Below are 26,905 nucleotides of genomic sequence, written 5' to 3' on the forward strand. Positions count from 1 at the left end.
TCTATCCTTTCCCTGTTCTTGATCTGGCCAGTCTTTCAAATTCTCTGCTATATTTACACATCCCCTCCATCAGCTCCCCCTTTAACAGCGTAATGAGTTTTTGTCTAACTATTTCCGCCTGATCTCCTAGTCCTAAATTTTTAACCTCGCTTGTCAATTCTTTCTTTATTTCTTTTCTTCTTGTTTTGCAAATGAAAATATGTTCTAGTTTCACTTCTTCTATACCGCAAACCCTACAGTCCACGTTTTGGAACCCTTTATTACCTGCCTTACCTATGTTCCCGCATCTCAGCCTTGCTTACTGCTCTTTAATTTCCCCTTTAAACTCTCTATCATTCCAATGCCTAGTCCCTCTTTTATATATTTGTAGTAGTTACAGTATTTTGACCTGTCAATTCTGTTCCAGTCCATTTGTGTTTCCGGATCTGCTTTAATTTTTAATCCCCTCTTCATCTTTACCCTAAATTGCAGTGTCCCTTGATCTTTAAACAGTCCAGATATTCCCTCCCCATCCCCCATTTCTTTGAATACCTCCTCTATACTTTTGCCCCACTTTGTAGCATTTTTGTTCCTGATTCCCCTTATCTCTTCCTTCGGATAGATTTTCGGCCACCTATCGTCCTCCATTCTTCCTATTTCCCTAATGTAGTTGCCCGCTCTTCTTTTCGTTTCTATTTCTAAGCTGTGTCTATTCACTTCTCTTCTCCAGATATATGCTGACATGTTATCATTTATTACCATTACCATTTTGACAAATTTTCCTTGCACCTTCTCGATTTTCTCCCATCTTTCCCATCCTCATATTTCCGCTGCGTATAAGCAACCTGCCTTAACTATCATGTGCAAAAGATATAATCTCCCTTTTAAATCACCTAATTTCGCCCTTTTCCACACTCTCCGTACTGTGTTGATTGCTTTTCTTATCCCATTGGCTGCCTTTTTGACATGTGTGCTCAGTGCGTTCTTAGTAGAAAACCAGAATCCCAAGTATTTGTATTCCCTGACTACTTTAATATTCTGATTTTTAAAACTCCATTTTTCGCTTTTCCTACTTCTCCCTCCCTTTTTGCCAATTATAATCTTCGTCTTTTTTTCGTTTACATTCAACTTGTTTTTGTCGCAGTACTTTCCTTAATCGTTCAACATACTCTGTAGGCCCTCTTCCGTATCCACTACCAATACTACATCATCCGCAAATTTCAGACTATAAATCTTTGCTTCTTCTACCACCGTTCCCCCTTCCTTTTTTGCTCTCCATACCTGCTTCATGTCCTTGATGTGTATATTAAATAGTGTTGGACTTAAGGGAAACCCCTGCCTGACCCCGTTTATTGTTGTTAATCTTCCTGATACCCCCTCGCTTGTTATAATCTCATTATCGGTTTTTCTGTACATTCCTACTATCATTTCCAAAGATTTCCCCTTGATCCCTAGTTTATTCATTTCACCCCATAATACTTCTCGATCTATTTTATCGAAAGCCCTTCATAAATTCACAAAACATAAAAAAATTCTCCCTTTTTCCCTTTTTATTGTATTATTTATTATGCTGTTTGATGCAAAAATATGATCCCTCGTGCTTCTTTTCTCTCTAAATCCTGCTTGGCTTTTGCTGAGCCCTTTCCTCTTTTCTAGACTTTTCCTTAACCTGTGTGACATGATAATCGTCAGTAGTTTGTAGCCTACATCTAATAGAGATACTCCCCGATAGTTTTCCACTTTATTTTCGTCACCCACCTTATGTATTGGACAAATCCTTGCAACCTCCCATCTCTTCGTTATTTGTGCTCCATCAAACATTTTATTTATTATTTATGTTAGCTTCTTAATCCAAATTAGTGGGAGCTCTTTGAGAAATTCAGCTACTAGTCCATCCTCCCCTGCTGCCTTGCCCTTTTTCATCTTCCTAAAAGCTCCTAGAACCTCTTCTCCTCTTAGTTCTTCGTTCAGTTCCTCCCATTCTTCTGTCTCTGTAACCTTCAAGTCCTCTATCGATTCCTTCCTTCGAACGTCTGCTCCCAGTATTTTTTTAAAGTGTGATACCCACTCATTCTTACCAATTGCTGCCCCTTTTTATTTTGTCCTTGGCCTAAACCGCACTATTGCTTTCCAATAACCCTCCATAGTCTTACTTTGCTCAACTAGGTTCCATTTTCTATGTTTATCCTCCTCTATCAATCTCACTCTTATTATTTTTACTAGTGCCCTTTAGTCTTTCATTTGCTGTATGTCCTTGTTATCTTTGGATTTAATCCATTTTTTAAGCGCTGCCTTCACCTTTACTTTTTGTTCTTTGATTTTTTTACACCCTTCTATGCCCCCTTCCTCATTCTTATTCCTACTTTTTCTCAACATACCCAATTTTTCCCCTACCTCCCATATTTACTTGACTAGTGCTTCTCATGCTTCTTGTGCATTTCTGCCCTCAATATCACATGCGTCCTCTCTAATCCTCATTTCTTTCTCGAACTCACTCTTTTTTTAAGCGTTCCATTTTAGGATTTTTCTATCCCTGCCTGCCTCCCGATCCTCTAGTTCTTCCTCATACCTATTTCCTTATGTACTTATTTCTAATGGTAGGTGATCTGAATCCATTTTTATGCCCACCTTCAGCTCTTGGATCAAGCTGACTTGTTCGATTTCCAGTTCGAGTACCAGGTCAAGAACCCAACTGCCCCCATCCCCTATAAAAGTCACCTTCCCTTCCCAATCTCCTTTGGTATATTCATTTCTTATAGTTAAACCTAGCTCCTCGCACATATTCAGCAGTTTGGTCCTTCTCTGTTTGTTACTTTATCACATGAGTTTCTGGACTCTTCCCTGACCTCTTCCGAATTTATCTGCCATTCGCCTATTCTTGCATTGAAGTCACCCGCTATTAATATCTTTTCGTCTTTTCCTATCGCCTCTTCCGCAATTAAATTAATTTTATCTATAACGCTATCTATTTTTACATTGTTATGTATGCTAATTATAGTCAGTTTTTCATTTTTTCCTAGTTGTATCCCTTATTCACGAAGTGTCTACCTTTTTTTATTTTGCTTTTGTTTCAACCCTTTTTTTTTCCTCGTTCCACTCATGCCAGATTTGTTGACGTTCAGCTTTTTCCTTACCTAGACTATCTCTTACAGCTTTTAATTCCTCACTTATAGTCTTCCTATCATTACACTCTTTTTCTAGCCTAGCTTCTCATTTATTAATTTTTATTGTATGTACCTCACTCATTTCATCTTTCCCGCCGTTGTCTTGTGTACCTTTGGACTACTGCTGCTCTCCTTTCGATGCCGGTTCGTCCACCTTCCCCTCTCTTCCCAAGGCCTCTCCCGACGCCTTCGGTTCCGTCGCAATTGCCTCGTCTGCTGCCATCCACCGGTTTCCGGAGTTACTCGGCTGGTTCGCCGTTGTTATCGAGTCCCGATCGATGCCTGCCGCCTCCTTCCTTATCTTTCTCCCGTCCTCGCTTCTGTCTGTCTCTCCCGCCTGCACCCTTTCTTCCGCTGCTTCTTTTTCACCCTTGCTAATCTTTACTTCCTTTGGCTTTCCCTCCACCAGTTTCTCTATATCATCTCCTTTGCCTACCCCTAGATTTTGACCGATCACCTTCTTTACCGGTAAATATTCTACCTTTCTCCTTCCGTTCACTGCTACCTCAAAGCCAATACTTTCACACTTTAAGAACCTTTCCATGCTTGTTCCGTCTGATTCCTTTACTTTCCTTTCCTGCTCCTCGTCTGTATATTTTACTTTCTTTGGTCGTCCCCTGCTCTTCTTCTCGTGTCCCTCTTTGTCTCTAGGTGTGTTTTTCTCCTCCTCCTCCCTTTTCCCTATTGCTCCCGCCACTCTTCTTGCAGTAGTCTAACCCCGCCGTCTTACACCCAAGATTTTTTCTCCTTTTCTCTGGGTTCCACGAGCACTGTTTTGAGCTAATACTTTCTAATCGATCACCGGGTCTCACTTTATCTATTTTTTCTTTTTTTACACTTTTTAATCACTTTCGACCCGCGTGCCAGCTTTTGTTGTGCTACGTACCGTACATGAGCGTGCTACCCATGCAACCACGGCAACCCAACTCCCTTGAATAATTATTATTATACTCTTATACAATAATTGAGCTATCATTTTTTTACACAGAATAAAACTTCATAGAATTACTAATCACTACAGAGAAAATTTTTGAGTTTTGAGTAAAAATAAAATTTATAAGTAATATATTTAAATATGAATCACATTTTTATGATTTTCAATTTCCATCCATACGCTACTTACATAATTTTCATCATCTGCACTTACGTAATATATGTTCTTATGTAGATGTAAGGACGGTATGTATACAACCCTGAAGTATTATTTGTTCTTGCATATGGGGAGAATCACGTCAACTGTCCCAGCGCCGCGGTGGATGGCCCGCGCGGTCGTCAAACACGACGTTTTTAACTCGTCGTTTTGGTGTCAAAACTTTGATAAAAAAATAATCTAAAAACATATTCGTACGTATTTTTTCCTCAGCTTTCCAGTGGTGGCATCAGTTTTTCGACAATTTGCTCCCATAACCTCGAAAAATGCACTTGTTGAAAAACACGTTTTATCTCCATGATCTTCAACTTTTAGAATTTTTTTGATAGTCTAGATCGAAAGATGAGACATTTTTACGTAGATATCGACAGTAAAAAAAGAAGGGTTTTTCGTTTTTATAACGTATTTAAACGACGAACGAGACGATGCGAGCCGCGGCGGCCGGGCCACGCGCGGCAGCAGCGCGTCCGCCGTGTGTCGTCTGCTACGGTGAGTCTGTTTGGCTATATAATATATGATGTAGTAGTGGCGATGTAAACAACAATTAGTTAACCAGGGCTTACAATGGATGAATAATAAATGTTTTGATAAAATTTATTCATATATACAACAATTTTATAATAAAGAAATAAATAATGATTAATATTGATTAAATATTAGATATTTAAATAATTAAAGCAAAAAATGAAAACAAATTTGTTTTACTTCGTTCTCTTTTTCTTTTTAGGCGTGGTAATCGAAGTGACACTTGTACATTCTTTCAGTTTCGGAAAAATTTCATACTGGTTACTCAAAGAAGTTTTCTTCAACATTAATTTATTATCCATAATGAGGATAAACGCATGATAATTCAGTGTCCCTGGAATCAGTTTCGAACTGGAAATTTTGTCTTTTAATCTCAAGGAAGTTTCTCCGTAGTCAGATTTGCTACTAAAAAAAACCTTCGTTTCTTTGCAGTAAAACCTACGAAAACTTCGACTTACGATAGCACAATCTCAAGTCATAAAAATAATAAATATTAATATTTAATTAATAAATCAAAACTTGTTGCGAAGTGCAAACCGTCACGGTTAGGTGTATTTGTTTACATCCAGTCAGAGAGACGGTGGCAGACGGCGCGCTCCTGCCGCGCATGGCCCGGCCGCCGCGGCTCCCATCGTCTCATTCGTCGTTTCAATACGTTATAAAAACGAAAAACCCCTCTTTTTTTATTGTCGATTTCTACGTTAAAATGTCTCATCTTTCGATCGAGACTATCAAAAAAATTCCAAAAGTTGAAGATCATGGAGATAAAACGTGTTTTTCAAACAAGTGCATTTTTCGAGGTTATGGGAGCAAATTGTCGAAAAACTGATGCCACCACTGGAAAGCTGAGGAAAAAATACGTACGAATATGTTTTTAGATTATTTTTTTATCAAAGTTTTGACACCAAAACGACGAGTTAAAAACGTCGTGTTTGACGACCGCGCGGGCCGTCCACCGCGGCGCTGGGACAGTTGACGTGATTTTCCCCATATGTTAACAAACCGTTTAGAAATATTTGTCACGTTCGTAAGTTTAAAAAACAGTAATGACAGAGGATTTTTTTAAAGTTATGTACTCTTACCGTAATAAATTGTAGTAATATTAAAAAGCGGATATTTATCCCTTCAGTTCAGTACCACTGCAGCATATCAAATTTCTACACTAAAAATGTAGATGCAGCTCATGGACCACGTCAATCATAAGGTCTATCTGCAGCATCAAAACAATACCCACGCTTTCGGTTACCACAAATTTTAAGATACATTAATAAAAACATATTTCAGAACTTAGCACTATAACACCCTTTACGCTGAACACCACACAATAAATTTCTTATCAGTTTTATCAATTTTGACAGAATGATAATAAGTTTCCTTTAAATAAAAAATTGTTACAAGTTCCATCAATTTTCAAGAAGTCTAAAATTGCACACAATAACTTAGACAATGATTGATAACAATTAAGAATACTTGTCATTGCAAACTATACGGTATTGAAAAAGTTGTAAGTCACGCATACAGGGAAAATATTAGTCATCTAACCAAAAATGTTTACAAACTCAGTTTACCGCAGTGTAAGAGGTCAAAAATTGCACACGTAAACAAACGAAACAAACAGAAACAATGTTTTTTTTGTTTCAATTAATTATAGCATTGTTTGTAGCCTTTCACAAATGTTGGCAAAAAAATACGTGAGACCAACTGTAGTCTGAGTAGTTGTATGGATTTTTTAATCCCTAGAGTTACGTTGAATTAGGTTTGAAATTTTTTATAATAAGAAAATAAATACGTTCTGTGTACGAAATTTTTATGGATTTCTAAATAACATTTTATGCGTGATGGTAAGTTTAATGTTGTTCGATACTTGTGTACGTATGACCAATTCAATATTTATTGCATCATGCTGGGTTATGTTATCAACAGTTTTGTGAAGATAAGCTTTATTTTATTTGGCTACATTGTGCTATGATATTTTTAAAAATTTATACTAGTGTTGATAAACACCAAAGTTTGTGATTACCTAATGTATAAGATGTGTACATATTTGTATTTTTTGGATCATACTGGAATAAGTTACTGATTCTTATTCAACGAAAGCTGATTTTCTCCATGTTTTAAATTGTTTATAACTTTTTAAATTATGTTAAACAAGTTTAAAAAAGTAGAACTAGTTCTACAAAACTTTTCAAGTACGTATATGTAATTTTAGACACAGTGCAACATGTTGTGCTGCGTTTTAAATGATTGAGCTTTAAATACCTAACATTTTTTCTCATAAGCTTGCGAATAACTTTTCAAGTAACTTCAACGAATTATAAAAATTCATGATTAGTATAGTGTGAGTTTACATTTTTACATACATTCCATACAGCTGTATTAAGAAGGATTCCTGTACTTGTGAAAACATTGATACGAAAACAAATGTCACAGCAATCCTTCTATATATTTATGTCATAAATGTAATTAGTAATTATAAATTTTACATACTAATACATCTTTAAGACTGTGAAAGTAATTTTATGAAATGAAATAACATAAAAACAGATCCAAACATTTTTGTTAAAGTACGCATGCATATTTGTATCGTTTTAAAATTCAATTATTTACCTGTAAAATATCAATAAAAAAGTAAATGCTTGATACAGTCTTAAGTATAGTAAATAGGCCAGTAGGTTAACATTTTTTTCATGGAAGTACAAACTACCTCATTGAATCTAAGTTTACAAGCCCATATGTTCCTGCATATTAGGCTTTTTTGACAAGAACTTCATATTAGTCATAATACCGTTTTAGTTTTCTAAATCTCTACTCTTTTATTCTTACATCCTTGTAGTAGAGTCTTTTTTTGGTTCTTACGTATTAATCTTTGACTCAGTTTTGAGAAATCATACTTTCATACCCACTTCAGAATTTTAAATCTAAGAAATTACGCACTCAAAACAAAAATAGGAAAAGCAAATTTTAAACGTTATTTCAATACACATTTAAATACTTTAAAAAAATTTTAGTTTCACAAAATACAAGGATGGTACAATTGTAAGCATATTGATACAACAAGAATTATGCAAATTTTCATACCAGCAGACTCGTTTCATTGCTTGTAGCTGAGTTTTAAGATTAAATTATTTTTCTTGTCAAATCGAAAACATTGTGTTACGAAATTTATAACCTACAATAAGAAGAAATTATCTTATGACTACATTTTTAAATATTGTCGCTTCTTTATTTAAGTCTATCAAGAGAGAAAAGTGAAACATAGAGCTAATGGACCTTTAAAAAAGGTTTTTTTAATTAACATAACTTATTGTATGATCAAAATACTTAAACTATAAATAAAATTTGAAGTAGTTACAATTAAGTATGAAAGTAATCACTTATCAAAATTTTAAATCATGTCAACAGGTTAAGTTTTGAAAACTAATCACTTAAAAATTCATGCAATACGTGGGCTGTAAGGACAGGCCATCAGCCTTTAGAATGATGCATTCTCTAACAAAATAAATCTTGACTTTTATTACAAAGCAAGGTACTAAAAAATTATTAAAAGCTTTTGAAGAATCATAAATAATATATGTCCACTAGGCAACTTTATAAAACATTTTATAAAAAGGAATCATAGACTTGCTTATAAATTATCAAACGTCTGCCTTAAAATTCTAGGTTATGTTTTCTACATCGCCAATTATAATCAGTAGCTTTTATCACAGAAAAGCTGGCAAACACTATTTCTGCTTCCAAGGGCGCAGTTATCGTCCAAGTATAAGAAAAAATACTTCGAGGTACAAAATAATACATTTTGTACCAAGAATAACAAGTACAATTTTAGTGCTCTCAGGGCATGGTGGCTGTACATTTGCGTCCAAGTTTAAGAGCACGAAGGATAGCTTGAGGGCACAAAAAGCTAACAAAACCTTGCTTCAATGGGAAACGAAATCATTCAAATTCTTCGTATGCACACTAACGAATAGTTTCAAAAAAGCAGGTCAGCACTAACAAACTAATTTCATTGTTATAATCATAAAGTACATTTCATTTTGTAAATCTTAATTTTAAATGTTTAAGAAAAGATTATTCGTCTCAAAATGTGTGTCAACACATTAGATAGCCGATTGTTTTTCACGCAATGATAAGCTTATTAATTTACAGAACCTTAGTATGAATCAAAATAAGCTCTTTATCACTATAGTCGCATTCCAAAAAGAGTTAAAAATAGGATATAGTTAAAAAATGAAGAAGACATTTAGATTAAGAATAAATGAAATTCGCAAATACATACCTATCGGGGATGCTCTCATTGATGGGAGTACAATTTTAAAGTACCGTAAGTTTTTGTACTCTATAATAATCTTATTTATAACGGCGCTTTTCAACTTTGTTGTATTACTGTTAAACAATACATGATTTGCATTGTTTAAGCTAGAAAAGTTTGTATTAACTGAGTTTAACAAATGTAATCCAGCATCAAATTTTACATCTGGTGTTGAAGATTTACTTGGTGAAATAAGAGAGCTTCCTTGTGGGAACGGAGAGTTGAGATATTTTTCAGCAGAATTCGGTGTTACGTAGAGATTTTCAACAATATGAGAAATAATGCTGGGAATTTGTAATTTTCCTATTGGTATAACTCCAGAGTAAATCAAAATATTTCCTGTTATTTCTGAAACTGCCATCATGTTCAATTTCTAAAATAAAAAAGTATGTATGAGGCAAAAGTAAGTGAATAAAGGCAAGCATCAATATTCAATATGCTCATAAGATAATCATAAATGTATGATAAAGTCAAATAAAATCTACTCTCACAAATACTTAAGAGCGCATTGCTCATCTTCAGAAAAGGTTTTTCATACTATTTAACTTTCTGTTTATCTTGCCTAATAATTTTGCACTTAACAATAATTTAAAAACGAATAAATAAAGAAGGTAATTCAACAGTTAAAAAAGAAATTTAATGTTGTTCATATGTTTTTCTTAGAATGATTTTAAAGGCTAGAAACTCGTTAGTATAAAAACGAGATAAGAAACTAATAAAAAAGGCAAGCAATTAATTAAGGACGTTTATTACAGTTAGAGGAAAAACGTAGGGAGTGCAGTAAGGGGAAAGCAAGCATGCGGCAGCGCCAGGAACTGTTTCGCATGCATTTGTATACCTATATACACGCGTATGCCACTGTTGTTTTTTATTTTAATTACAAAAATAACTTGTCAATCTCTCTGAAAATTGAATATCATTCCAGTATTACGGTATGGCAGGATGCAAAAAAGATTGGATGAATTCTATCACCCATTTTCTTATGAATTCCATTTTTATGTGACTCGTCTATAAGCTAACGTGCTAAATTGAAGTTTTTTTAACATTAAATATCTAAAAAATGGTGTTGTGAAACGGTCTCAAATTTGACATGTGACTTAATAACATCATTACAAACATCATGTTCAAATTCTAGGAAAATTCTACCAAAAACGCTATGTGTGATGAACGTCCTTAACCACTTTGAGGATATTAGGGAAGAGTATTAAAAGTATCTTTTTTGTTACACCAATTGGCTTAAGATGCAAGTAATTAAAAGAAGAACTCTATTGACTTTGTCCTTGATTCACCAAGTACTTGAATTTTTATTGCACAATGACAATATACAAAGTACTTGTAAATCATGAATCTGTTTATTAGTCTGTTTACTAATATACGTGGTAAGGTCCAAACGTTTCCGGCCTTCCCACAATACAATAATCGGAGACACAAAACTAACCTGTCATTAAATTACTAGATTTATAGTTACCCACCCATAATAAAAGATATTACATCATTTCATTTCATTAGAAAGATACAGCATGTTGAAGTCAGATAGTCGATTAAAAATTTGAAATGGATAAAATTGAGTATCGAGCTGTGATCAGATTCTTAACAAAACAAGGCAACACGCCCACAAATCAAACATCGTTTGGATGCTGTATACTGGCAATATTCTCCTTCATATTTCTCTGTCAAAAAGGGAATCGATGGAGTGGCATCGTCCAAGCTCACCAAGGCCAAAAAAAACAAAGGTGACTCAATCGCAAAAAAAGGTGACGGGCAAATACTAAGCTTCCTTGTTGTGAGATGCTATTAAAAAAAACGTTGACGAAAATTGTCACGAGGAGTGTAGTTGTTTCATGACAATGCGCAGGTTCACACATCAGGTGTTTCAACGGCGATCATTAAAGAATGCGGTTTCACACAGCTCAATCATCTACCGTATAGTCCAGATTTGGCCCCAAGAGACTATTATTTATTTTCAAAATTGAAATCAGACTTACGAGGAAAAAAGTTGAACACTGATCAAGAAGTGGAGTCAGCAGTGTTGTAACATTTTCAAGGAAAAAATTTAGACTATTTTTTGAAGGGTATAGAAATGTTGATTAAGCGCTGTAAAAAAAGTATTAAAATAAAGGGTGATTACGTTGAGAAATAATAAAAGTGATTTGAGATTTTTCCTACATTTTATAGTTCAGACCAGAAACTTTTGGACCTTACCACGTAACTTTATTGCACTTCATTAGATAAATAATCAAAATTATGAATCTAATACATTGGCACTAAAAAAATGTTGTCATCATGCATTACTTTGAAACTTGCATTTTATTTTATTAAAAAAAAGAAAAAAATACATTACTCCCGCTACTTATGCAAATAACTAAAAAAATTGGATAGCAAGTGATACTAAAAAGTTATAACCACAGGCAATGATAAATAATTAAAAATTAAAACGTGATTATTAAAAATATAGTTAAATTCACAAACATATTTTATTAAACTACAGTTAAAATAAATACAACGTAAACAAGCTTAAAAATACAAAAAAAGTTAAGAAAAAATGTATAACATTCTGACATCAAAACTCAGATTGCACTCTTTTTACATGTACTGTTATGCAGGTTAGAACAGCAAAGAAACGTGAAAATAAAATTAAATGACTGAAAGACTACACTGTAACCTTAATGCAAAATAAATAAAAACCAAATAACTATTAATACGTGTATGTTTCTTCCTAAGTTATATCGATATTCTATATCCTCTAAGTAGGTTCTCCACGGTCCCCCTTAAATAAAGCAATTCAAATGTTTTTTTTTTTATTTAAAAACTAGATGAGGTACCAAGCTTCGCTCAGGTACTTGGTATAAGATTGTCTGTTAGTTTGAATTAAAGAATAAACTTTAAAATATGAGAGGTACAATTTTTTTATTGAAAAAATAAATGTTAATTACAATACTTTTAGTTAAAATACTTACTTGTAAATAACATTTTTCATTTTGTTTTCCGGGGTATTTGTGTTTAAATTTTCAGAATTTTCTGCTCGAGAGCAGGCTACATATAATTGACCGAGAGATAAGCAGGAGTCTTTGAGGTTGATGCTGCAATATTTTGAAGTCTGTGCTTGCGCTTTGTTGATTGTAAGACTATAGGCTAATTTGATTGAAAATTGCAGTCTTTTAAATTGGAATGGCACTTCAGTAGAGATCAGTGGTATTTTGAGGATAAATACTATTTGTCTTTTGTTCCTTCCAGTCATAAGTTCGGCTTCGATAATGTTTTTTAGATAGGTGTTTGACGATCATCCTTGTTCCATTACGAAGTTTTAGTAACTTGAGATTTTTAAGTAGTGTGATGAGAGATCTGATTTTCAGTAAAAGACAATGTTATGGCAAACCTGGTACTTGCGAAGAATTAAAAAATTCTGTAGAAAAGTTGACACTTTCTTTAACGTTTACCATCGTGTCGATCGTTTTATGTTTCCTCTTAGAACCGGGAATTTTCGATTGAATGTTAAAGTTGACAGCATCGTCATTAGAATTTTTAGTTGCTGAAATTGCCCTCTGAAATAGCCACTCAGGATTGGCATAGTTATAAGCAATATTTGAATAAGAAATTCATACGACCAATGGAATATAAGCGAATGTTGATACATCTCAATCATTGTATCAAGAGGCGCATTTGCGTAGTTGGCGGCACTTTATATTACAAGCACTCTATATCCTCCATACATGCCCTTCTTTTTCAATATCCAATATACTTAAGACTCATTATATCAAACCACATTAATTCTTCTTCAAGAAAATTTTTTTAAAGAAAATAAATAATAATAAGAATAAGAAAAATATCCTCCCCGGGTGCGGATTAAACACACAACCTCCTATTTACTGGACAGTTGCTCTATTACTTGACCTACCAAGGAGCCGTACATTCACTCGCACCGTAAGTTTAGATAAGTTTCTTATTCTTAACTTTCAGAGCTGTCTTTCAACAAAGCCGGATAAAGTAGTTATGTGACTCTAATGCTTGTCCGTAAATTAGAAATTCATGCGACCAATGGTATACAAACGGATGTTGATACATCTCAATCATTGTATCAAGAGGTGCATATGCGTAGATGGTGGCAATTTCAATACAAGCACTGTAAATCCTTCATACATGACCATTTTTTTCAATATTCAATATACTTAAGACTCATAATATCGAACTACATTTATTCTTCTTTAAGAAAATTTTCTTAAAAAAATAAATAAGAATGAAAAAAATATTCTCCCTGGGTGCAGATCGAACAAACAACCTTCTGTTTACTTGACAGTTGCTCTACCACTTGAGCTACCGAGGAGATGTACATTCACCCGCACCGTAAGTTTAGATAAGTTTCTCATTCTCAACTTTCGGAGCTGTCTTTCACCAAAGCCCGATAAAGTAGTTATGTGACTCTAATGCTTGTCGGTAAATTAACGGTGCAAGTGAATGTACGGCTCCTTGGTAGCTCAAGTGGTAGAGAAACTGTCTAGTAAACAAGAGGTTGTGTGTTTGATCCACACCCGGGGAGGATATTTTTCTCATTCTTATTTATTTTCTTAAGAAAATTTTCTTGAAGAAGAATTAATGTGGTATGATATTATGAGTTAAGTACATTGGATATTGAAAAAGAAGAGCATGTATGGAGGATACGAAAAGTTTGTATTAAAACTGCCGCCATCTATTCGGATACACCTCTCAATACAATGATTAAGATGTATCAACATTCGCTTGTATACCATTGGTCGTATGAATTTCTAATTTACTGACAAGCATTAGAGTCACATAACTTTAATATTTGGATGAATTTGGTCGATGAGTTCGTTTTCAGTAGTAGCTATGTTGCAAAAATCAATGTCGAGTTCAGTGAATCCAGTCGTCTGGTCAGTAGGATATGTGCCTTCGCCTATTTGTTAAAAAAGTTGTTGAGCAAAATGTGCTCTTGATCTGATAGTTCTACTCTCGTATCTTTTGTTAGTCGCAGTATTTGTATCTGTGGACAGAGGTATGATTTTTTTAAACATGCATTAATTTCGTCTACTGGTGTTGACTTAGGAATAAGTGGAAGTGTTCATCGAAAATCTCCTGAGAGTATGAGTAGAACTCCTTCCATCATTTCAGAGCTTTCTTGCAAGTATTCTCATGTTCTGTCTATGGCTTTGAGTAATTTATAGGATGGAATGAGTAGTTTGCTCTCCTTTTATAAGTGTAGCGGCAATGTCAGATGATGCCAGTGCAAGTGCGATGTGTTGTTAAGCACGTATTTCTTTCATTAATAGATTTATTTGGAACGTTTTCCCAGTACCATTAAATCGTCCAAGTAAATAGTTCCACCAGTATTGTTGTTGATCCAGTCCATGGTAACGTTGTAAATTTTTTTTGTGATTGTCATTAAGAAGTGGTTTGTTGTGAGCAATATATTGAAGTAATTCGTTGAGTTTGTAGCTTTTTTACTTTGTAATTTCAAAGTTTTTTATGCTGAAAGCATCTTGTTATGGTGCTGGCATCTCAAGTTGTGCTTAGGTTTAATTTTTTATCGCTAAATATTTATCTTCTAGACGAATAAGTGTTTCATTGAAGATGTCGTCGTTGAACTCGATGGCCAGTTCTGGTTTAGCTTTTCGGATTTGGTGTAGTATGTCATCTCTCATACTCTTATTAAAGGAGTCTCATAAGTATTTTGGATTTAATGTGTTACATATTTTTAGAACTAAAGCGAATAAGTCTCTGATTCGCTAAGCTAAGGCTTTGAATGAGGCTTATTGTAGTGTTAACATCCAGCGGTTGTCGTTTTCTCGTAGTCCTAAGCGTTGACATGCTTGTGTGTACATCTAGCATTGATAACCATCAACAGTTTTGAGATCTGTGAAATTTTTTGATCCCTATATTTTATGTCATAACATACGAAGATAGAAACATTCAGCATTGTTCGGATGTATGGTGTATACTCGGCCTACTGCGTTAAGTTTTATGATTCCTGAATGTTCCTCTACTGGAACTCATTGATTCCGTTGTTAAAAGAATTATTTGTTGTGTTTCTTGTATAATAGGTAGGGACATCGAAATATAGCAATGTTTTTGCGAATAAATCCGTTTGGCACAGTTGGAAAAAAGCTGTCATTGTTGTGTTCTTAGGTGGTTCGCTCGCAATTTTTCTGACAGTATCTTTTGTAAGGTAAACTCTGTCCATTCTCTAAATGTACTGCTAGATGTTGTACAGTTGGTTCGTATACGTATATAGGATAACCGAAAATCCACCACGCTGCTTCGTTACTGTTGATTTATCTTCCTATTTGCTACACAAAGATCTCTTCGATTCTATTTTGATGTTTTCTGTCTTTCACTATATGAAATACAGCGTTGTCACTGCCTTTGTTCACATACTTACAGATATATTTAATGGATTTCACTGAATTGCAGTATTTTACGTTTACGTGTGCTTGGAACATTTTGGAAAGTAGAGGATTGTATGGTACTATCCATCGATTATCTATTTTCTGTTGGTCTCTGTCTTGTTTTCGTATTTTAACTGTGAAGCCACCTTTTTTGGGTGAGTGTTTTCCGTATTTGAGATAGCCATCATCTCCGGTTTGAGTGTCGTCCAAGTATGATTTTGAGTATTTTTTTGTGCATTTTTTATTACTCGTACATAGTAAACTGGGATTTAATAGTCAGCATGGTCCATGAATCATGTTTTTTTACAACTATATCGTACAACTCCAGATCTTCTTGTGGATTAAAAAATTCAGCTTGGATAATTTTGTCAATATCTGTGGAATGACTTCTGCCATGTAGCCATATGAGATTGTGTGAGTGAGGCAGTCCTCACTTTTGCCATTCGATTGTGTGCATCCAGCATCTTACGGTTTTAAAAATATGGTATTTTGGGATGACTTTAATAAATATCATTTGATTTTGTCGAAAAACTTGGGCTATCCATGTCTATTATATCGTGTCCATCTATGGGGGGCTGTCCATACCTTAGTTGTTCTTAAAGTTCTGGCCACGATGAATTGCAGGTGAACGTTATAAAGAGGTCAGGTCATCAATATTTTCTTATTTAGGTTATGCCATCTTGAGTGTATTCGTGCATATGTCTCGGACTTCCTGTGTAAAATGAGGGTAAGATTAACATTGATCCAATGTCGTCAATATTTTTGTCATTTACGATCACATCTCGAAGGTGTATGTATTCTTCCGTGCGTAGTTTCTTCTGATTCAGTATTTTGTAAAGCAACCACTCTACTTCTATTTTAGCATACATATGTACCAGAAATTTTTAAAATAAACGGCGAGTGTTGAAATTGTGATTGTTTGTTTCATTGTTTTTGACCATTAAACGATAAGCATAGACTACTTGGAAGTTACTTTTTTGTTTGTTTCTACACCTGTTACAGGTTGGATTCGTTTTAAATTAAAATAGTATCTATCCTCTCTGTAGAGAAATTTAAATGGATATTGAAGGGCATCATATAAACTGTGTGTCGTGCAATGCGTTGCAGTCCTTCTCTTCTCCGTTGTAAAATTATGTCAGGGCTTCTGTTTTTATTGTCCACTGCACTGATAAGAAACTGACGTTCAAACTCACGACGGATGATGCTTTATATACTCTTATTAATCGGTACCCCTACCTATACAAAAAATATTTGAATATTCTATAACAATGTAGAATGTTTAAGCAGCACGCACATTATACACTTTTTTTATAATAAATTTTGGTTGTTTGCCCCACTTCTCCATACCTATAAATGCCACGTTATATTTTGTACACATTTTTTACAACCCCTTTATGCCTACCACACTGCACGACATTTGAAATTAACCATTTAATGCTTTTTCACTGCGAATACTTACTTTATTACTTTCTGATTTGAATAGCGTTCGTTAAATACAATGCAATAATACTAAAATAATTAGATGTATGTAATAGAGATCTTTTCATTCATACTTGAATAAACTGTATCTACAAGTGCATATGGTCAGAAATATAAATAATTTAGAAAAATAAAGAAATTAAAAATTAATTTTTAAAACAGATAAATGAAGATATTTACAGTCACTTAGTCAATTTTGATAAAAAGTCATCAAGTTCATATTAGAATTGAATTGAATAAAATCTAACATAATTTAACTTCTTTTCAGTTCATATATTTTTAAATAACGTTGTACTAAAATTTATTCAACATGTATCCTTACACTTATATTCAAATTCACATTCACAATGTACATCTGCAACCCCTAATTTTTCTTTTTAATATTGGTAATTTTCTGTTTTTTTTTTTTTTGCTTTTATGGTTACTTTTTCCAGTATTAATATTTCTACGGCATCTTCGCAAAGTAATTCATTTATTTCTTTTTCATTTTTATGTATTTTACATATCTTTAGTAAGAGCACATGGTTTTATACTTTCTCTTGCAATCTCTGCATTTTATATCTTTCTTTTATTTCCAATATTACTTTCCTTTGAATTCATTTTCACGACAAAACGTAGCAACTAGATTTCTTTCCTTTAGTTGCACTTTTGTAAATACATTGGTTCATCCTCTGTTATTATATAATTGTGAACATTTTTTTAACTGGAGTTTTCAAACTTTTCTATTCTTTTTATTTCTTGTATTCTTACTTTATTTACTACCACTTGTTTTGTTTACAAGTTTCTTGTTTTTCTTTAAATCTACTCCCTTTTTTAAATGCTTTGACTTTAAGTTTTTTTATTTATGGGTTTTTATGTTTTCCTTGAGGATATTAATTGGGTCTGTTATATCTTAGCTGTAAGTTGGAATTATTGCTTATCTCTGGTATTCTAGTTTAATTATTTCCATTGTTACATTTTTACTTTATATTTCAAACTTATTGGTTACTATCTCCTTACTGTTTCTGTGGTTATTGCTTTTTTGCTCTACCTTTTAGACATTCTCTTAGTGCTGGTATACACTTTTAGTAAAAACCATTTGCTGTAAATTATTATCTTTATATATCTAATTGTGGTGTTATTTCTCTCGTTGCTCGTTTCTTTTGATTTAATCATAACAAATCATTGTCTTTCTTTCTCTTTTTCTTTCACGTAATTTTCTACATGCACTATCCAGTCAACTCTAGTTCATCATTACTTTATCGTTTATTCCCTTATTTTTAACTTTACTACAACAAGTCTTTTTTTACCGCCTATTTATTTAATTGTTACTTCCGTTATTTTATGCATTTTGACATCTACATAGATCTTATATAAAAAAAATTCTTCTACGCATTTCTCGAGGTTCATTTTCTATACCTTTGAAAAAATAATCTTTTCAAAAAACACAATGACTCCCTATCTTCATTTCTCTACCACCTTTCTCTCGCTTCTTACCTCACTTTGCTTTACTATACCCTTCACTTTTCTAAAATTTTTCACTTATTAAGACTATTTAAGTACATATAAGTTCCTTTTTAGTGTACTTAAATTCTAAGATTCTTTGTGAATAACCAATTATTCTGTTCTTTTTCTCAACTTAATGATTTGAATCTCAAAGTCCTCTCACAGCCCATCACTCTCAAATTTTTTTCTTAACTTTTTCACTAATAACTAGTCTTTAAGCACTTACAAGTTCATTTTCATCTTACACTAATTGTGAGCTTCTTAGTCAACTACCGATTATTCTGTTTCTTTCGTTAAATGAAACTTGACGTGATCTTACAGCCCATCACTTTTTTATTATCTGGTCTCCCACGTAATCATTCAGAATCTTATCTAATATTACTTTCACTGCCAATTTTTGATCAATCTTAAGAGAGCAGGGTGTCTACCTACGGAAATTAGTTCAAGCCACATTGACTATGTGTAAGGGGAAGCTCATTACTCGTCACAAGTCGACACTAGTCGTCATAACATTTTTTGTTACTGTACACGCACACTCGACTATATAAATTCTACAAATCAGTTTGAAAAATAACAAAACTAAGTGAATCCGTAAAATAACGCAGGTAAATAGAGCATTTCACAGCAGTATAGGTTATATTGTGCAAATAGTCCTCTATAATTTTATTAATTTTTTCGATGTAGGACAATCTTAGTAAGCAAATATTGACAGAACAATACTTAATAAGTGTACTTTTTTTTATATGCAGCCAAAGTAGATTATTTTGACTGGAATGTAGGTAATTGACATTGAATAACATTCTGACTTACACATGAAGAAGACGATAATTAATTTAAATTAATTCACTCAATTTTTTTAGGACACAGAAATGAATGCGAACAACCTAGTTCGAAAGCATTTTAATGAGAACTGTAGTCATGACGATATCCAGCCTATTCTTAAGAAGAAGCATGAGAATACGCTTCCAATATCAAGTATTAAAAGACGAAATTCATCAAATAATAAAACCAATGGATATTGCTGTTGTATATAATTTTTTATTATATCTCCAGACGACGTTTCTCTCCTCTTTGGGTAGGAGCCTTTTCAAGTCCTAATTTTTAAAATATACACGAAATAAATTAACTTGAGGTAACAATACATCCACGTTATCACATCTAATAACATTTTAAAAAACTAAGAACAATAATAAAGAATTTTAAATACAGTTACAAATTAGAGACTTACAAAAAGATTATTTTGTTCGAAGATTCAAACAACGTTAGTACCCAACGAGAGCACATAATCGACTGACCTTAAATATTCAAATTATCAAATACAAATTTTACATACATATATAGACGAAACAAACATGTGTTACATATATATTCAATCTATACAGTGAAAACGCGCGATAAATTCAAATTACAATAAAGGATATAAAAAGACAAATATTAATTTACTTAAGTAACAAGTGTATATACCGTTTAAAAACTTTATTTAAATCATCACAGTCTAACATTCTATTGAAATTGTTTGTCTTTTCAATAAAAATCATCTCAGACAATAATCTCTTATAATAATTACGTTCTACATCTATAATGTTGATTTCATTGTCACTAAAATTAAAAGAGTGCCCTGTGTCTAAATGATGTTGATATAAGGCAGACTTCTCACGTTTATGTTTTATGTCACTTTTGCGCTCATTTAACCTAATACTTAATTTTCTCAATGTCTGGCCAATATAACAATTACTGCAATCTGAGCGATAAATCTTATAGACAACATTCGGATTATTCAACTTTTTCAATATGTCTTTTCCATACATTCTATTGAACGGCAATTTATTACTACTCTTAAAAATAACATTAATAAAACTTTTTGAACAAAATACCTTCAACTTATAATCTAACTCACGGCAATAAGGTATAACTAATGAGCCAACAGCATTATTAACAGGACTAATATTATTTTGACTATTATAATGGACTTTAAAAAATATAATCTTTTCTTTATACAACTTTCGATAAGATCTAAAGGATAGTTATTTGCTAGCAACACTGTATGAATATACTTGAAATTGTTTGAAAAATATTCAGGTGAAGAAAGTTTGTAATTTTTATCTACTAAATGTGAAACTATTGCTTTTTTCTGTGAAATAGGACAATGTGAATAAAAGTTTAAGTATGAACCAGGATGAGTGTCTTTTCTAAATCAATTAGTAGAAATGGACGAATCGTTATTGGCTACTATAGTCATATACAGGAAGCAGGAAGAAAACATTCAAAACGTATTCAACTTTATCAACAGGAACACACAGTAAAATGTCATCAACGTAACTGTTGATTTTAGTGACAACGAAATCAACATTATAGATATAGAACATAATTATTATAAGAGATTATTGTCTGAGATGATTTTTATTAAAAAGACAAACAATTTCAATAGAATGTTAGACTGTGATGATTTAAATAAAGTTTTTAAACGGTATATACACTTGTTACTTAAGTAAATTAATATTTGTCTTTTTATATCTTTTATTGTAATTTGAATTTATCGCGCGTTTTCACTGTATAGATTGAATATATATGTAACACATGTTTGTTTCGTCTATATATGTATGTAAAATTTGTATTTGATAATTTGAATATTTAAGGTCAGTCGATTATGTGCTCTCGTTGGGTACTAACGTTGTTTGAATCTTCGAACAAAATAATCTTTTTGTAAGTCTCTAATTTGTAACTGTATTTAAAATTCTTTATTATTGTTCTTAGTTTTTTAAAATGTTATTAGATGTGATAACGTGGATGTATTGTTACCTCAAGTTAATTTATTTCGTGTATATTTTAAAAATTAGGACTTGAAAAGGCTCCTACCCAAAGAGGAGAGAAACGTCGTCTGGAGATATAATAAAAAATTATATACAACAGCAATATCCATTGGTTTTATTATTTGATGAATTTCGTCTTGCTCGCTGTTGTTGGAGTCATAAACATCATAAGTATTAAAAGAATTTTTTATTCCATGAATGAAAAACGCAAAAACTTCAAAGAGAGCAGCATGGAAGATATCTGTGGCACTGTTATTAAAAATTGTATTTGTCAGATTTCAATTGAGGATGAAAGTCTTTGTGGCAAAAATTAATAAAAAAATACGCCTTGAAAATAAAAAGAAATACAGTTTATTAAATTCTTATGACTGCAGATCTCAATAGCTTAAAATTAAGATTTGGCAATAAATTAAAGCGAAGAATTTATCATATTCTAGGTCTTAATTTTGTATGGCATTTGGATGGCTATGATAAACTCAAACAATTTAGATTCCTTATCAAAGGTTGTGTGGATGGATATTCCAGGTATCTATTGTGACTTAAAGTAGTATCAACCAATAATGATTCTGACGTAACGGCTTATTACTATCTCAATTCTACCAAAACATTATGGTATGCAGTCACATTAATAAGATCTAATGAGGGTTCTGAAAACACCTTTATCCAAGAATTACAGATGGCATTAAGAACAAATCACGTGGATCCATTATCAGGCTAGAAAGGTTTTATTAAAAGTAGAAGCATGAGGAATCAAAGAATAGAGTCTTACTGGGGTCAACTTAGGCACCACTTGGCTGATTCTTATGTATAGTTGTTTAAAGGCTTACAAGAAAAAAAACGTATTCGACGGTAACATTTTATTTTATTAATTCTTTTTCTTTTATTTAAAGCCTATTTTTAAGCTAGGTACTTGTGCAATAAATAATTAGATAAAGTTTCTCCTGGAATTACGAATGGATTTAAGTTAAAACAAGTACTCAGGACTTAAAAAACTATTAGCTTGAAAATTCAAAAGCAAATTCTTAATAAATACAGTGTATTATTTGAAAAATGAGATGTTAGAAAATTTTATGTAAAATACCTACACTTATTTAAGTTTGCTTTTTTCGCTGTTTTCCATGTAATGAGTATCTAAAATTTCATCCAGTAACTCCGAAACTTTCTTCCTTATTTTGCTTGAAATTTCAGTAGAAGCAGCTAAAAAGAAATAGGGTTGTTACAAAGTAACAGTGATTAAATTCAAAATCATACGCTTCATAGACTAAGGATTTGATACTTCATAATTTGTGACGTTTGGCCATACTTTACTTTGATTATTATCAACCTCACAAACACATAGCTCTTCATACCATTCAAAAACTATAGCAGTAGCTCTAGGAAACACAGCTTTAATTGTATCACGTTTGATTCAATTACTTTTGACTGGCAACTTTATGGTTGAAACACCACTAATCACTCTAATAAAACTCATTTTTACAGCGAATAAAACACCTGCAGGATAACATATTTTAAAAGGTTTTATTTACTTTATTCTGTATAAAATAAGTATGCCAAAATAGGTTACCTCAATTTCAGTCAAAATGATTCACATCGAGGAGTACTATAGAATATGACCTATACAACTCTAGAATGCTCTATTTACCTGGGTTATTTTACGAATTTGCTTAGCTTCATTAATTTTCGAGCTGATTTGCGAAATTTATATGGCCAAGTGTGCGTCTACGGTAACAAAAAACATTAACAAAGCTTCGGACTATCTTACAGACGTACGACAAGTGATGACTTGTGGTGGGTGACGAGCTTCACACACATACACACAACACTTAAAATCTACTTTCAATGTATAAATAAGTTAACTAATAATAAAGCATAGGAAAGCAAAATCTTTTGAAGCAAAATGCGAGTTACATGTTAAACGGTAGTAACATAAGCAACAACAACCGAGTGATACAGAGCATTCAACGGCAAATTTATTTATGAATAAATGAACAAACAACTATAGTGCTGATTACCTGGTAACCCGGGGCACTTGCTAGCCAGTTTCGTGGATAATAAGACATTAATTAAAAATACAAGCACATATCACCAGACGACACGGGGCACTTACTGGCCACTTTGTAAATTGATAAGACATTGATTAATAACGTAAGCGCATATCACTAGATATTCCAGGGCACTTACTGTCAACTTTAATATTACAAGGCATTAAATAAAAACACAAGGGCCTACCTCCAGATGATGTGGGAAACGGGCTGGCCATTTTTTTAATTAATGAAACTTTTATCAACAACCCAAGCGCTAATTACCAAACGATCTAGGGCGCTTACTAGCTGTTTATTGATTCATAAGAAATTAATAAGAAACACAAGACCAATCATTAAATGACCTGGAGCACTTATTGGCAACTTTGTTAACCGATAAGACATTTATTATTAACACAAGGACCTATCACTTATGATCCAGGGCACTTGCTGGCCTCTTTGTTAATTTACAAGACATTGATCAATAATACAAGCACCTATCGCCAGATGACCTGGGGTACTTGCTATCCACTTCTTTAATTAATAATATATTGATTAATAATACAAGCGGCTCTTACCATATAACCCAGGGCACTTTCTAGTCATTTTGTTAATTAATAAAACACTCATAAATAACACAACCTCCTATCACCAGTTGACGTGGGATGCTTGCTGTTAACTTTATTAATTAATGAGACATTTATTAATAATACAAGTACCTACCACTATACGACCCAGGACACTTCTTGGCTACTTTTTTATTTCATAAAACATGTATCAATGATATAAGCGCCTATGACTAAATGACCCGGGGCGCTTGCTGTCCATTTTTTCAATCAATAAAACATTGAATAATAGCACAGTGCTTATTACCAAGTAACTTGGCGGGCTTACTTTTCACATAGTTAATTAATAAAACATTATGAAGAATACAAGTGCAGATTACCGAATAAAATAGGGCGCTTGTTGGTTCTTAGAAAGTTACTAAACCAAAACATATTAACCTGGCTGTCACTAGGTAAAGTAAGATGCTTTGTAGCCATTCAATTCTTTAATAAAAAAGAACTTTACTAGACTCGAGTTTCAATACCACAAGGAAGCTGGGTATGTTTTATACCGTCTTTTATAAGATAGAAAGCATTTTAATACTATTAGTGGAAATTACTAGGCAATCAGAGGCCCTTCATAAGACCGTTATCATATAAAAATGCATTTATTCATGACACTTGTGCAAACTATGTGGTAACCCATGGCACTTACTGTCCATTTAATAACATAGTTATGAAGTAGGGATTTAGTGTCTCGTGACACATGTTGAGAGGCAGTTTAGTTAGTAATTGTGTCTTATTAATTCATAAGGCGGATATCAGCTGCCCCACCATATACTTTATCATTCTAGCTTAAATTATTATTTGGTGCTTTATAAACTTTTTAAGAAGCTATTAAGTTTTCACATAATATTAACTTTAGTTCTGATTTAGTTTTTAAGTAGTTAAAAGTTGATATCAAGTGTTCTGAGTGATCTGGTGATGTGCCTAGTGATTTGATTGTTATCAAATGTTTTCCTAATGAATAAAGTGGATAGTTAGTGCTATCAGTTACACATTGACTGACACTTATGTTATTGAATAATGCTTTTTAATAAATAAAGCGAGAATGAAGTTCTTTGAATTGCTAAGTGGTTAGCATTTATAGAATTTATTACAGCATTAATAATTAAGGAAGAGGCCAGTAAGTGCCTGGTGATTGTGTAACTAATCAATAATCTATTAATTATTATAGTGAACACAACATCCATTTGATTGGATAGCCATTTTGTACGTTTATAATTAGTTGACTGACGAGTTTGATTTAGAAAAATTCATAAATGATTTAATTTCAAAAAATTCTAACAATTTTGCAGTTTTTTCACCACACAAATGATGTAAACCCAACCTTGCACTGTACACATCGTACATATAACTTACCAATAAAAACTCATAATAAAAATCTTTTTCTAATTTTTATTTTACACGCATACATGAGATGAAACTGAAAAAAACAAAACTCAGGTGGGTACTTTACCCACCTGCGATTTTGCAGGTGGGTACTAGTACCCATAGTACCATAGGCTTCTGTCACCCCTGTGCACTGGTGTTATGAATTAAAGTTTCATCAGTTAAGTTAACGGCCAGTAAGCGCCTTTGTTACGATGTTACTGATGAATGTTTTGTTGATTAATAAAGTGGCAGAAAGTGCCCTGGGTCATTTGGTGATATGCGCTTACATTAATAATTAATCAATGTCTTATTAATTAAAAAAGTTGACCGCAAGTGCCCCAGGTCATATGATGATAGGCACTTGTGTTATGAACAATATTTTATTATGCAACAAAGTCGCCAGCAAGTGCCTCAGTTCATCTAGAGATAGACGCTTGTGTTTATAATTAATTTCTCATTGATCAACAAAGTGGACAGTAAGTGACCCAGATCATCTAGTGATATTTGCTTGTGTTATTAATCAATGTCTTATTAATTTTTAAAGTGGCTAGTGAGCGCCCCACGTTGCGTCATCTGGTAATTTGCGCTTGTTGTTGATAAACGTTTTCTCAATTCATATTGTGGTCAGTAAGCGCCCTACGTTATCTGGTGCCATGCACTTGTACTTTTAAATAATTCTTCTTTTATTCAATGAAGAGGCTAGGAGGTGTCCTAGATTACTATGTTATCTGTACTGGAGTTGTATATTCATTTATTCATAAACAAATTGGCCATCAAGCGATCTAGGTGACTTGGTTATAATTGCTTATATATTAACGATAAGCAAGTAATTCATATTACTGTTTAAAACGTTTGGAACTTGATGCTTTATTTTTATTTTCTCATTTATACATTAAACGTACACTTAGTATAATATTGGATTAAATCCGTTTACAGTATAAAATTATGTTATAGAAGATGTTTAGTGTACAGAGTCATTGTGTTAACTAGCTTTGCATTAAGTGGTAAGGTTTTAATATGTTTAAATTTGTTGTTGGGCACACGTCAACTCTGGCTGCAGTGGTATTCAATACAACCGTGCACGTTCAATTTTCACCTCGCTATCTTGCTCACTCACTGAAGTTGAACTCAAATAATTTAGTTGTTTTCGGTCTCATTCGGATATAAATTTTTTTTTTTATGCATAAATTTTCAATGAACATAACAATTTTGGTTTTAACATTGGTTTGTGTCTGCCACTATTACAAAGGTAGGGGATTTTATAATTTAGTACATTTAAAATATTAGTACATTTTAATTTTTAAAAAAAGGATAATTATTAAAAATTTTAAAGAGATAATGTGTTCTTAAATTCTTTTTTTATTTCTCTTTAACTTTTTTGTTTTCGCATTAAAGTCATCATACACAGACAACCCCCCACAACCATGCTGTAAAATAAGGTAAAATTTAATTATTAAACATAATAATCAAAACTAAAGTAGTAAAAAATAAATACAAACCGTGGTAGTCATCAACAGACACCCTTTACCACGAGAGGACAGAATACCCCAATTCTCAATTAAAATAAAAATCACTATTAGCAATCAAAGTGATCTGTTCATTTATT

At 32.8% G+C, this 26,905-nt stretch overlaps 1 protein-coding gene across 1 annotated transcript in view; it reads right to left on the minus strand.

The window, feature by feature from the left end:
* Positions 1 to 26,905, minus strand: part of shtd (anaphase promoting complex subunit 1) — a 901,519-nt gene that overhangs the window by 451,056 nt on the left and 423,558 nt on the right. The window contains exon 9 of the mRNA XM_089595858.1: positions 9,095 to 9,500. Coding sequence (XP_089451984.1) covers positions 9,095 to 9,500 — 406 coding nt within the window. The remainder of the gene's footprint in view (positions 1 to 9,094; positions 9,501 to 26,905) is intronic.

This window comes from Copidosoma floridanum, unplaced genomic scaffold (assembly GCF_036245765.1).
Source record: "Copidosoma floridanum isolate Cflo_tuat_1 unplaced genomic scaffold, Cflo_Japanese_pri ptg000004l, whole genome shotgun sequence".
Taxonomy (NCBI): domain Eukaryota; kingdom Metazoa; phylum Arthropoda; class Insecta; order Hymenoptera; family Encyrtidae; genus Copidosoma; species Copidosoma floridanum.